Source organism: Elephas maximus, chromosome 15 (assembly GCF_024166365.1).
Source record: "Elephas maximus indicus isolate mEleMax1 chromosome 15, mEleMax1 primary haplotype, whole genome shotgun sequence".
Lineage (NCBI taxonomy): Eukaryota > Metazoa > Chordata > Mammalia > Proboscidea > Elephantidae > Elephas > Elephas maximus.
In genome coordinates, this window is record NC_064833.1 from 25,776,451 (window position 1) to 25,790,204 (window position 13,754).

At 35.8% G+C, this 13,754-nt stretch overlaps 1 protein-coding gene across 1 annotated transcript in view; it reads left to right on the plus strand.

Annotated features, from left to right (window-relative positions):
* EIF3H (eukaryotic translation initiation factor 3 subunit H) overlaps window positions 1-13,754 on the plus strand; it is a 138,587-nt gene that overhangs the window by 38,999 nt on the left and 85,834 nt on the right. The window contains exon 2 of the mRNA XM_049853584.1: window positions 6,413-6,569. Within this exon, the coding sequence (XP_049709541.1) occupies window positions 6,413-6,569 (157 nt within the window). The remainder of the gene's footprint in view (window positions 1-6,412; window positions 6,570-13,754) is intronic.

The following is a 13,754-nucleotide window of genomic DNA, read 5'->3' on the forward strand; positions in this document are numbered from 1 at the left end:
TCTTTTTGATTATTGTGATCGTTTATTGATTTCCATGATTTCCTGTTGTGTGTATTATTTTGTTTATTTATTTATTTTTTAGAATTAGTCTTAATTTGTTTGTTTTTGTGCTTTCCCTATTTGAGTTGCGTTGATATCAGGATGTTCTGTTTTGTGACCTTGTATTGTGCTGGTAGCTGATATTATTGGTCATCCGGCCAAACAATCTCCTTTAGCATTTCTTGCAGTCTTGGTTTAGTTTTTGCAAATTCTCTAAACTTTTGTTTATCTGTAAATATCTTAATTTCTCCTTCATATTTCAGAGAGAGTTTTGCTGGATATATGATCCTTGGTTGGCAGTTTTTCTCGTTCAGTGCTCTGTATACGTCGTCCCATTCCCTTCTTGCCTGCATGGTTTCTGCTGAGTAGTCTGAACTTATTCTTATTGATTCTCCCTTGAAGGAAACCTTTCTTTTCTCCCTGGCTGCTTTTAAAATTTTCTGTTTGTCTTTGGTTTTGGCAAGTTTGATGATAATATGTCTTGGTGTTTTTCTTTTTGGATCAATCTTAAATGGGGTTCGATGAGCATCTTGGATAGATGTCCTTTTGTCTTTCATGATGTCAGGGAAGTTTTGTGTCAGGATTTCTTCAACTATTTTCTCTGTGTTTTCTGTCCCCCCTCCCTGTTCTGGGACTCCAATCACTCGCAAGTTATCCTTCTTGATAGAGTCCCACATGATTCTTAGGGTTTCTTCATTTTTTTTAATTCTTTTATCTGATTTTTTTTCAGCTATGTTGGTGTTGATTCCCTGGTCCTCCAGAAGTCCCAGTCTACATTCTAATTGCTCGAGTCTGCTCCTCTGACTTTCTATTGCGTTGTCAAATTCTGTAATTTTATTGTTAATCTTTTGGATTTCTACATGCTGTCTCTCTATGGATTCTTGCAACTTGTTAATTTTTCCACTATGTTCTTGAATAATCTTTTTGAGTTCTTCAACAGTTTTATCAGTGTGTTCCTTGGCTTTTTCTGCATTTATCCTAATTTCATTTGTGATATCTTTAAGCATTCTGTAAATTAGTTTTTTATATTCTGTATCTGATAATTCCAGGATTGTATCTTCATTTGGGAAAGATTTTGATTCTTTTGTTTGGGGGGTTGGAGAAGCTGTCATGGTCTGTTTCTTTATGTGGTTTGATATGGACTGCTGTCTCCGAGCCATCATTGGGAAACTAGATTTTCCAAGTAGTTGGCTGGTACGCTGGCTCCTGCTTCTGAAAACGGTTGCTGTCTGCCCGTATTTGTTCGTTTTCCATCTCTAAGTCTGTGCTTGTTGTTCAGAGTTCGTAGATTGTTATGTATGTGATCGATTCCCTTGTTTTTCTGAGTCTTTGTTGCAAGAGGGATCCGCGGTAACGTCCACCTAGTCCGCCATCTTGGCCTAGCTCTTGTATTGCATTTTTGCAACTAATGGCAGGTTCCTGTTGATGCTGCTTGACTTCTAAGGACCAGGGCACAAAAATCTGACCACCATTATTCCCTTGTAGCCTTTTGCCCTCTGATCCTGCAGCCGTGCATTAACCTTTCCACACTCCATGCAGGAAGCCCTGCTTCTACAGCCCCAGTTAGAGATTTCTTCCAGAGCCATCTCCATTGCATCTTAGCTATTTCAGCCTTAACCATTGTAAACATGTTTGGAGCATCTAAAATTACTCAGTCATTGTGAAGTGATTAAAATGCCTTGGAGTCAGAAGTCAGATTTCACCTCCGTGATTTAATACTTCTATGTCAGGTTCACTCATAGCCATCCTACAGGTCAGAGTAGAACTGCCCCCATAGAGTTTCCAAGGAGCGCTTGGTGGATTTGAACTGCTGACCTTTTGGTTAGCAGCCGTAGCTCTTAGCTACCAGGGTTTCTCTGTTTTCTCATCTGTAAAATGGGGAAAATAATATTGACCCTTAGAGGGTGGTTGTGAGGATTTAATGAGTCATTGCATGTAAGGCGCTTGGTGGAGTTGAATATTGTGAGTGATAAGTGTCTACCACTCATTCAAATATATTTTGCATATCTCTTATGTGGTAGGACCTGTGTTAGGTTATGGGGATGTGGTGGTGAGTAAACCATCCCTCCGTTGTATGAGAGTATTTAAAAGGCGAGACAATGAACAGAACGTAGGATTTTGTCCCACTTATAGATAGCAGTGATCTGTGAAGCATTTTTATATATCCAGCAAAGTCTTGGTTATTCAACTAGAATATCAAAAGCGTATATGTCAGTTACTTCTGATCAGGAATTTACTCCCCTTTTGACATCTAAATGGCTCCTACTCTCAAGTTTGTAATGCTGTTCCATCACATTCCATTTTGAACTAAAGTATCGAGATTTTAGTGTGTATGTAGGAGATAACCCAGTGTCGTCGAGTCTATTCTGACTCATAGCGACCCTATAGGATAGAGTAGAACTGCCCCATAGAGTTTCCAAGGAGCACCTGGCGGATTTGAACTGCCGACCCTTTGGTTAGCAGCCGTAGCACTTAACCACTACGCCACCAGGGTTTCCTGTAGGAGATATCTCTATAGGAGATAGGAAGACCATAAACTGTCAAAATGAAGAATGAATCAGCTTAGTTTTGATAATAATGGTTTCCTGTTTTTTTCCTGAGTGCTTTGTTTTATCAGATTATATTAAAAAGGCAAGATCATAAATATTAGAGTTGGAAATGATTTTAATGATCACTAAGCCTTTCCTAAAGGCTGACATGTCTAGTTCCTATTTCAGACATTTTTGAATGCTAGACAGAATTTACCCTTAAAATTGAAATCTTCCTGAAACTTTCATCTGCAGTCCTTAGGTTTGCCTTTTAAAGTAAGACTAATCCTTTAGTACCTGATAACCCGTCAGTTATTTTGAGTATCCCTAGTTAGAGAGAGATTTGAATTCATTGAACTGGTCCTCATCACAAGGTTTTCAGCTTTTTCTTATAAATTACCCTTTTTCTGTGTATACGTATTTATGTTGACTGTCTATAGCAAATAGTCAAACTACTGTGCTTTTTTTCTGTCTCTCAGTTGAATACTTTTACTGGTAAATTTTCTCTCTGGTCGTTGAATAGAACTGAACACAACAATTCAGGGATGCTGAAAAGAGTGAGATCATGATGATGATAATTTCTCTTGTTTGGAGCTCTGTACTTCTGCTGATACTGTATGAAATTGCCTTTTGAGCAGACATATCTAGCCTGCTGTATTGTTTGCTTACGTTGCCCCACTAATCCCTTTGAAAGTTAAGACATTGTTTTAATATAAGATCTTTTTAACTGTGATAATTCATTTAAAAAATATTTTTTCTCATTACTATTTTATTTATAAAGGGAAATAAATTCTTTTTGGCCTGACTTCTTTTTGAAACTATGCTGGGTTCTAGTTAATCAGTATTGCTTTTTGCACATGTAGGAACCACTGAAGAGTTCTCCAAAGATACACACTAAGCTCATACATCTTCTAGCATTTTTCATTCACTTTGATTGCAGCAGGGGTTCAGTGGTCTTATCAATAGGGTTAAGTGTGGAGTATCAAGGAACCTGGGGAGCCTAAACTAGGTGACTTGAAATCATTTAGAGCTGATTGGTGTGTTATGCTAACTCTTGATCAGTTTTGTTTCTATGTTCTATTTTTTAAGAGTGAAAATAATTTTCCTTGGTAGATAGATAAGCTGAATAGGAGCTAAGTAGCTCTGCTTTCTTTTTATTGACAGCATCAATAATATTGATCATTTATGAGCATTTACTACTTGGCAGGCCCTGGGCGAAGTATTTTATGCATACTATCTCATTTTTAGTAGTGTCAACAGCTTCATTTTGCAAATTAGGAGTCTGGCGCTCAAGCAGATCAAGATAAAATAGCTTTCCCAAGGTTACTAGTAGTAAATGCTGGACCTAGGAGTCATACCTATACCTGCATGATTCTAAAGCCTGTTTTTGTGCCTTTCAAGAAGCAGAGAGGGCCTTTATACAGGAATCTGTAAGTTTCGTGCACTTAATTTCACTGTATTGAAGGTCTGCCAGTCTTGTCAGTTGGTGCTCCTCTGTAATAAGCAATTTTCCCTGCTGATTGTTTGCTATCCTTAGGGGATCTGTGTCGTATCCATGTGAAGTCTTTTTGTGTCTATTTGTCACTCACCATTTTAATTCTTAATTGAGTTACTGATATGAAAACCATTTCCTCGTTACTAAAATTAAAGCAAACATATACGCTTTGGAATTTGTGTTTAAATCTTGGCTCTGCCACTTCCTTGATGTGTGATCTTTAGCGATTTACTTAGTTTTTCTCTGCCTCAGTTTTCTTTATCTGTGAAATGAATGTAATAATTTATGAAGTGGTTATGAGAATTACATCTTTTGATAGCACATGTAAAATCATTAGAATAATGCCAGGCATGTAATATTCAACACATGTAACATGTTATTATCAAATGGTTATTAATATTGTTTCTGGAGCCCTGGTGGTGCAGTGGTTAAGTGCTAACCAAAAGATTAGCAGTTCGAATCCACTGCCTGCTCCTTGGAAATCCTGTGGGGCAATTCTCTGTCCTATCGTGTTGTTATGAGTTAGAATTGACTCGATGGCAGTGGGCTTGGTTTTGGTTTGGGGTAATACTGTTTCTGTCAAGAATACTTTGGTTTTAAATGGAACATTAATCAATAAAATGCTAATAAACATTTGTTTTATTGTTAGACATATCTTCCTTCTGAGAACTTCGCATTGTATCTTTGACTGTTGCCTTCCATTTCAGCAGTGGTTCAGTGATCCCATCAATAGCATTAAGTATCCAGGAACATTTAGATTTTCGGGTCATGGGCTTATATTAGCTAATAATGGCAGTAATACTATTAGTAAATACTATATATCAAGTACTATTCTAAGTACTTCACATATTAACTACTCCATGTTGTAGGATTATTATTAATGATTCTGCCATTATTGTTATTATGAACTTTTAAATTAACTGCCTGCTCAGCCATGTACATTGTTGCCGCCTCTTTTTTGTTTTTGAAATGTTAGAGGAAAGAGTAATGTAAGAGCTGATTATTCCATTGTCGTCATTGTTAGGTGCCATTGAGTCGGTTCCAACTCATAACGACTGTGTGTACAACAGAACTAAACACCGCTCAGTCCTGCACCATCCTCACAATCATTGCTATGTTTGAGCCCATTGTTGCAGCCACTGTGTCAGTCCATCTTGTTGAGGGTCTTCCTCTCTTTGGCTGACCTTCTTCTTTACCACGCATGATGTCTTTCTCCAAGGACTGGTCCGTCCTGATAACATACACGTCCGAAGTATGTGGGCCGAAGTTTTGCCATTCTCACTTCTAAGGAGCGTTCTAGCTGTAATGCTTCCATTACAGGTTACTTAATATTTCCTTCTGGTTGAGGAAAGCTAGGTAGTATTTGAGCTTATGTTTTCTGTGCGTGCTTGGTCACCAACCGGATTCTCGTTGGACACATGTTCCCATTGTTGCTTTCTGTGGCTAATGAGATAGTCTGTTCAGGAAGGCAAGTTGAAATTTGTCAGAGATTTCTGTTTTCAGGTGTCCAGATAACTGAGGTCTTTGTTTCTGTGTCTTAATGGTAGTTTTATCATCTAGGTCAGGATGTTATCTTCCTGTAAACAAGTTTACTCAGCAATTTCGTAATAATAACCTCAGGATAAAGGAGTACTGTTTGTTAAGGCTAAAGGAACTCCTGGGTCCCAGAGCCCCTTGAGAGGAGTCTTGACCCGAGGGTTGATTGGCTATTTAGTCATATAAGTGCTGTGTTTTGACATACTAGCAGTCCCTGTTTCTAAGTCTGTCTTTAAGTCGAATTTGTAGGTAAGTCTGAACAGGTACACATGGTTCTTATTTAGTTAGTCAAATGTCTTAGTATATATTGTACCCTTCTACAACTCAACGGCACTGGGTTTATGCATAGAGAACACTTATGAAACACTTCTGAACTGCGCAGTGTTTTCCTGAGCGTCACAGAGTAGGGAGTTCATTCATTATTATGAGCCATTTTATGTGTTTAACTCAGAGTTTTAATATAACAGACCTTATGGCAGCTATTCTTAAATATGAGTTGTTTGTAAATCGGACATTCGTAATCCAGGGACTGTCTGTACGTACCATTTTGACATTTGACATACCAGGGTTAATACCTTGGTACTGCAATTTGGTCTGCAAGTCAGTTTTGCATTAAAGGGTTTCAGGTGTACATTTAGACTGTGTGAGCTTTATTATTTATGTAAGGATAAAGGAAGTGATTTGTAAGAAATTTGGTTAATCCTATTATATAGTTCTGTGGACTTGCAGACACACTAGTATGATTTATTTTTTCTCAGAAATAAAGGAAATATAAACTATAAAAATGGGTTTAAGCTCCTTTATTTTCTTTTAGGTGGTATTAAAAATAATCAAACATTATCAAGAAGAAGGACAAGGAACTGAAGTTGTTCAAGGAGTGCTTTTGGGTTTGGTTGTAGAAGATCGGCTTGAAATTACCAACTGCTTTCCTTTCCCCCAGCATACAGAGGATGATGCTGATTTTGATGAAGGTAAGGGTGTTTATCTCAAGGGTATCTTTGCAGTACCTACAAATTGGATTTTAACACAATTATCACTATAATCTTTGATAATCTATTATTAGGATTCTCTATCAAGGATGGCTTAGTTCACTTAATTTCTGATTTTCTTAGAAAAATTACACAAATTTTGTGAAATGAGGATTTATATCATAAACTTCACTAGTTTGACCTTTAATTATTTGGAATTTGTGATCCTGGTTTGTAATAATTTGGATAGTTGACTTTCTCGTTATGAAATTAGCTTGGGGAGTAGTTTACACTGTGAAGGATAGGTGTCTTCATTGTGTCCAGCATTTTGACCCAATCCGTATTTACGAAGAGATGAGTCGAGCTGCCTGCCTCAGAAAAAAGACTCCTTAAGCGTTTCAGAAGCATTTAATTTTTTTATTTTAGAGGCATTTTATTTTTGGACTGCAATGTAGTTGCCTTGTTAGCAAAGGCCTACAGTTGGTAAAAACTTACACCAAAGGCCAAGGTCAACATCCTAAAATATGTATTTTTTAATCTAGTTGAAAATAATTTCTAATTTGTCTGAACTCCCAGAGATCATTTTATATACAACTGTTTTAACTGATCACTTTCAGCTTTGATAAAATGTTACTTAATCTCATTTAACTTCACTGTTCACGAAGTACCTTGAACATATCTGAGACACAAATTATATTCTTGCCAAGGCTAATACCTTGGTATTGCAATTTGTCCTGCAAATCAAGTTTTGTATTAACGTAATAATTCTAGAAACCAATCAAGTCTAGTTCTAGGTACTTGGATTTTTTTAAGCCTTATTGTAGTATGTGTTTTTTTTCCTTCTCCTTTTGTTTCTTCTCTTCCCTCTCTTTTCTTTTTTTACTATTATTTTTTTTAATTGGCCACACTCCTTTTTTAGTCTGAATTACTGTAATATTTATACCTCGGACAGGATTAATGTTGAGATTTCCCTGCAATCAGTTCTGTCAGTGTTAGAATATCCCTACTCCCCTGCTTACCACTAGACCTGGGATACTTAATTGTAATTCAGTAATAATGTTTTTAGAGCTAGAAGACAAAGGTTGTTAATTTAGTTTCTTTGGTGTACAAGTAAGGAATTTGAGAAGTTAATTTGAAGTGACTTGTTCAACTGTCAGGTTAGTGGCACGAATGGCAATAGAATCTATTCCAGAACGCTGCATTCTTGTGCACAGAAGTCACACAGCTTTCCTAGGTAATTAGTTTTACTTTATAAAATTTTAGAATATGAACAAGAAACACTGTTCAATGCCATTACAGTTCTATTAACGAAGCAAATTGTATTATTAATACTAGGTCTTGATCTAACCTGTAAGAGAGAAGCTAACTTCTCTTATGGGCTAGAGGTAGTTGGCCAAGATGTGATTGCATTAGCATACGCTTTAAGAAGCCCATTAAAAATGATAGAACAATATTAAGATAAGGAGAGACTTCAATTTAGCATTAAATGATAAATTGCTGAGCGTTGCATGCTGTGTACTATATTTGGAAACCCTGCTGGCATGGTGGTTAAGAGCTGTGCCTGCTAACCAAATCGTAGGCGGATTGGATTCACCAGGCGCTTCTTGGAAACTCTATGGGGCAGTTCCACTTTGTCCTGCAGGGTTGCTATGAGTTGAAATCGACTCAATGACAACGAGTTTGATACTATATGCACATTGCCTGATAATCCTTTGTTACTCTGCCCAGTTGGAGATCTTGTCAGTCCCCTTTTCCAGATTAGGAAACTGATGCTTGGCATGATAAATAACTTGTCCAGAGTCACTTAACTAGGGAATTGTTAGAATAGTGTTTGAAATCTGCAGCTGCTCGGGTCCAAATGCCATGGTTTTTCACTATACTATGTTGCTTTTAGATACTTCATGAAGTGTAAGCCAGTGGTTAAAGACTGTTGAGCGCAGGTTACCATTGTTTGGTGTCTGTAACCTGCTTTTTGTGTAAAACAGCTAAATTTGTTTTTCTTGGTTTACCTTTAGGAGTTAACGGGGTGCCGTTTTTGTTATAGCGTGAAAATCTAAGACAACACCCTATATTTCTCCATAGCCTCATATAAAAAACTGAAACCTATTGCTGTCAAGTCGATTCCGACTCATGGCGACCCTGTAGGACAGTAGAATTGCCCCATAACGTTTCCAAGGAGCAGCTGGTGGATTTGGACTGCTGACCTTTTGTTTAGCAGCCGTAGCTCTCAACCACTATGCCACCACGGCTCATATATATATACGTATATATATATATGTGTATATATATATATATATATATAACCCATTGCTGTCAAGTTGATTCTGACTCATAGTGACCCTATAGGTCGCAGCAGAACTGCCCCATAGAGTTTCCAAGTAGCACCTGGTGGATTTGAACCGCCGACCTTTTGGTTAGCAGCTGTAGCACTTAAGTACTACGCCACCAGGGTTTCCATATATATACGCACATATATATACATATACACAAACACATATATATACAGTAGGTTTGAATTTTATGTTCTCTTACCTAATACATTTATTCTGTCTTTAAGGAACATTTATATGTAGTTACCATTTTTACCAAATCTAGATAAAAACGAAGATTTCCCATTATACAGACATATTTTAGAATAATCCTGTATGTTGATTATTTTAAATCATGCTAAAGACCTACTGTTTGCTTATGCTTTTTAGTTATTTAATACCCACTGAAACTCATATTTACTCCGGGAAAGGTCTTTCATCTTCCATTCGTGTGATACAAGTAAAAAGCAATGATATATTTTAGGTTGCTTAGGTGTTTTTTTTGTTGTTGTTTGTGTTTGGTGTCTTAGATTTTTTTTGTTGTTGTTGTTTGTGTTTGGTGCCTCATGTGAAATGAAGATTTTTAATCTGTGATCCAAAAGTCAAACGTTAGTAAAATTTTTAAATTAGGGATTAGGAAACTACAATCTGAGGACTAGCCGCCTGGTTTTGTAATTAAAATTTCATTGGAACACTGTCATATTCATTTGTTCATGTGTTTTCTATGGCTGCATTTCTGCTGCAATGGCATAGTTGAGTAGTTGTGATGGAGGCTATATGATTCTTAAGCCTAAAATATTTACTATTTGGCCCTTTAAGAAAGTTTAACAACTCCTATTTCATATAACTTTTTCTTACTCATTGCTGTTCTTCCTCTCTCCTAAGGTTAAAGAATAAGGTGATAGTTTTTCTGTTTTCATTATAAATTGGTGGCTTTTTGATTATTGTTTATTTCTTCTAGATATGGCCTTTAACTTTGACTGTAACATTGAGTCCAGAATGTATTGTGGGCACTGAAATGAAAATATTGATATTCCAGAATGTTTGTTTTACTGGCACACCTAGAAATTATCAGAATAATTTTAATGTATTTTTCCTTTTCAAAATTGCATTTTAAGTAGTTTATGTTTAGGAGAACTGTCTGTACATCATAGGGAGGAAGGCATTAAAGTCACAGTTGTAGACTTGTGGCCAGACATTGTAGAAAAGTAATGGTATGAGCCCTGGTGGTGTAGTTCGAGCCCACCCAGCAGCTCTGTGGGAGAAAGACCTGGCAATCTGCTTCTGTAAAGATTACAGTCTAGATAACCCTGTGGAACAGTTCCACTGTGTCACATGAGGTAGTTATAAGTTGAAATCAATTCGATGACACTTAACAACAGCAAATGAGGCCAAAAAACTTGATTAGGACTCCCAGCTCTGTAGTTAGGATCTGTGTGACACTAAGTAATTTAACTTGGGAACCATTTTTTTCTGACTCTATAATGTCTCTGATTTAGTATATACTAGTTACTTGCCGAATACTAAAAACACAATGAGAAGGATAACTGCCTTATAAGATTAACTGTAGTGTTATCTTGGATTATGTTAGGGTAGTTTGATGATTCACAACCTAGAAAACTATTTGGCATGAGGTTTCTCTTGTTTGTTTCTCCCCATTAATTTATAATTTGTTTTTACAGATGCGGTAACTCTTCTCTGAGTGTATTAAATCTTTATACACTTTTATATTACAGAATTTCCTTTCTAGTTGAAAGTGAATAACTGCTCATGTTAGAGAATATATCCTTTATAAAAACGGGTAGAAAAACTTATATTAAAGTTCCCATTAGGGGGCACTATTATCAAGCTTAGGAGAACTGGAGACTAATTTGTTTTCTCAGACTTGCAACCCGAGGCTTGCAAAATGGGAAAACTATTTTCATCTGATAAGATTCAGATACTATTTTATACAACTGAATTCCTTAAATATGTTATAAAGTGCACTGAATTAAACACAGACCCAATAACTCACTGTCTTATTTTGCAACAGACTAAGTCAGTTTAATATTGCAGGTGGTATAAGAAGCTTACTTTATTCTGCATTAGAACCAAATCCATAATTTTTATATTTGGAGTGTACACATTTTTTATATGTTCTCTTTAAGTTGATCACAAGGGGTGATCCTTGGCTTTCAAAATAGGCTTATTTCAAAATGCACTATGAAGGCTGTATTGTACTACTGAATGCAGTTAGAGCAATGAAATGGTGCCTGACTGGCTCAGACAGTATTAATGTGTGCAGCATGTGTAATTATTGAAGTGATGCACGTGCTCGTGTGTGCCCGCGCGCACACACACACAAACACAGCTTTTAGCCTTTTTGTTCATTGCAGCAGGAGAAAATTGTTCTTGAAAATTTTTTTCTTTTTTATCATACAGGTTTGATATAGGGTCGTTATGAGTCGGAATCGACTTGATGGCGATAAGTTTGATTTTTTTTGGTTTGCTGTTACAGCAAGAAATATTAGTGTAGACTGTTCTACACAATTATTTTGTTACCATTAAGCTTTCAAAAGAAAAACAGTGCGGTAGAATCTTAAACAGGCTTTCCAAAGGCTAAAATATAAGTTGCCAAAATGTAATTAAAATAAGATGTATTCAGAGTAATTTTTCAAAGCAAAAGTGTTATTTTCTTATCACTGGGTTTGGAGGGAGTAAGTTTGTATAATTATATTATTTGCAGTGCTTTCTAGGTATGTAAGCCATATTTTATGTTACAGAAAATCACTGCTTAATTACTTGCTTCTTAAAGTCTCACCTTCCGTTTATTCTTAGTTTGCCTGCCTGCCACCTGCACCCAGGGCAAAACTGCTTGAAACTTAGGTGTTGGTTACTGTTTCGGCTTTGTATTACTTTTGAGTTCAGGGAAGAATTGAGTCAGGACACAGAAAACTTACTGTTTTTTAGACAAATGGGGACATTTTATGAAGAGACAGGAGTTTTACTTATTTTGTATTATTCCCCGTCTGTGTGAATAGTCAGTGGTCATTGTGATCTGTTCCACAGATTCATTTAAAATAAATTTCCTGTTTCTTTTGTTGCATTCTTGTTTTCTTGCTAGAAATATTTGGGGAAAGTATATATACACATACATAAGTTTTTGGGATTTGTTTTGGACTTAGTGGAGTATATTTAGAGTAGAAAGGATATCTTGAGGGATGAGCTTTATTTATTGACCTCAGTTCATTAAGTGGAGGTGTGATAAAATGTTTCAACTATCTCAAAAAAAAAAAAAAAAGAGTTGACAGTGATACAGTTCAGCATTTCTTCAGCAGATTACATTGAGTAGGTGGTGAAAAAGATACACCAAATCCTGGTTACCGCCTTGAAAGAGTTTAAGTGAGACAGGCAAGAGTGTAAATACAGAGTTGCAAAACAGGAGAATGATACAAGTCCGGAGTGAAGTAGGAAAAAATGATGCAAATACCCAGATGTGAGCCATGAATCTCTTTTGGGGATGACTTCACAGGGGAGGTGAAGTTTTATTTTGTAGGTGGATGCCAGTTGCAATTTTAAGTAATCGTTAAAGAAGTTATATCTTGTGAGTTTGTTGCAGTTAATTTCCGGGCCCTCATCAATAATACAAGCATCTCTAGAAATGCAGAACAAAACTACTTAATAAAAATATATATTCTATACATATAATATATAGTAAAGTTGGAACTTTTATTGGTTAGAGATCATTACTTTTCTTGGTAACACTTTTTGAATTTTGTTACTATTTTAATATCCAGATAGAGAAGCTGTTTTTGGCTTCTCGGCTGATTTCCTAAGTGAAAGGACTTCTGACAATAACGTTAATGCCCACGTTTATAAAAATCGTTACCCATGCTGCAGTTGTATTTAAAATATTTAAGTAAAATATTTGTTAAATTTTATATTTTTAATAAAGCTTTAATAAATATATCATTTTAAATGAAACATTGTTTAGACAGATAAGGAGAGAGAATCTGTGTGCTGAATTATGATATAAATTCCCTGGGTACCGTGCGTTGTTATTCATGGTAGTATTTTGAAAATGTTAAACCGTTCACATTCTTGATTTACTGCTGTATATTCAGGACAAAGAACTTTGGGTTATTGCTCACTTAAGTTATTTTGATCACTCAGAAAGCCTATTGTTTGTGATTTGAAATTTAAAAAATCAAAATTTACTTAGCGTATTTAGTTTTTGCTTTATTAAGAGACTTAGAACATAAGAAGTAAAATCCAAATATGAAGCATCTATCTTATATTTTTATGCTTTCTTTCTTTCAGTTTGAGGGTCTGCAGATTTTAACTACAAGAGTAGGAACTTCATTTTAAAAGCTTGAAAAATATTTTTGCATTTACCTCACGCTTTAAAATTTAGGTTCCTTTAAAAAAATTAGCTAAAAAACTCCTGTGCGTGGAAGGATATACTATTGAAAATGTGGTCAAGGTAAAAGATTTTTCTGCTTAAAGAAATTAAAGCGCTTTACACTATACCCTCCCTTGGTCCCCAAAGCATAAGTGCTATGGTTTGGAAAGAAGCCAAGTAAAACCTGTTCAAATTTTGTGCAGACTTAAAGTAATACTTTAAGATTTGAAAATTACAGGTGGATACAGTGCTTAAATAGTATTTAAAATTCCTAAGTTTCCCAAGTCTAAAAATATAATCCTTAAATTACTATTCCCAGTGGTTTGAATTTTAATTGAATAAAAATTATCTTACTGTTGAACCACAACAACTTTAGGTAAAGATATTTGAATTTACTGCTAAACCTTATGGTAATAACCTTTAAAAACGAACTGTTTTGGCACTAATTAAAACGTCAAAAAGCCACAGTTATAGTGTGTAACCAAAGGTCATTGCCGT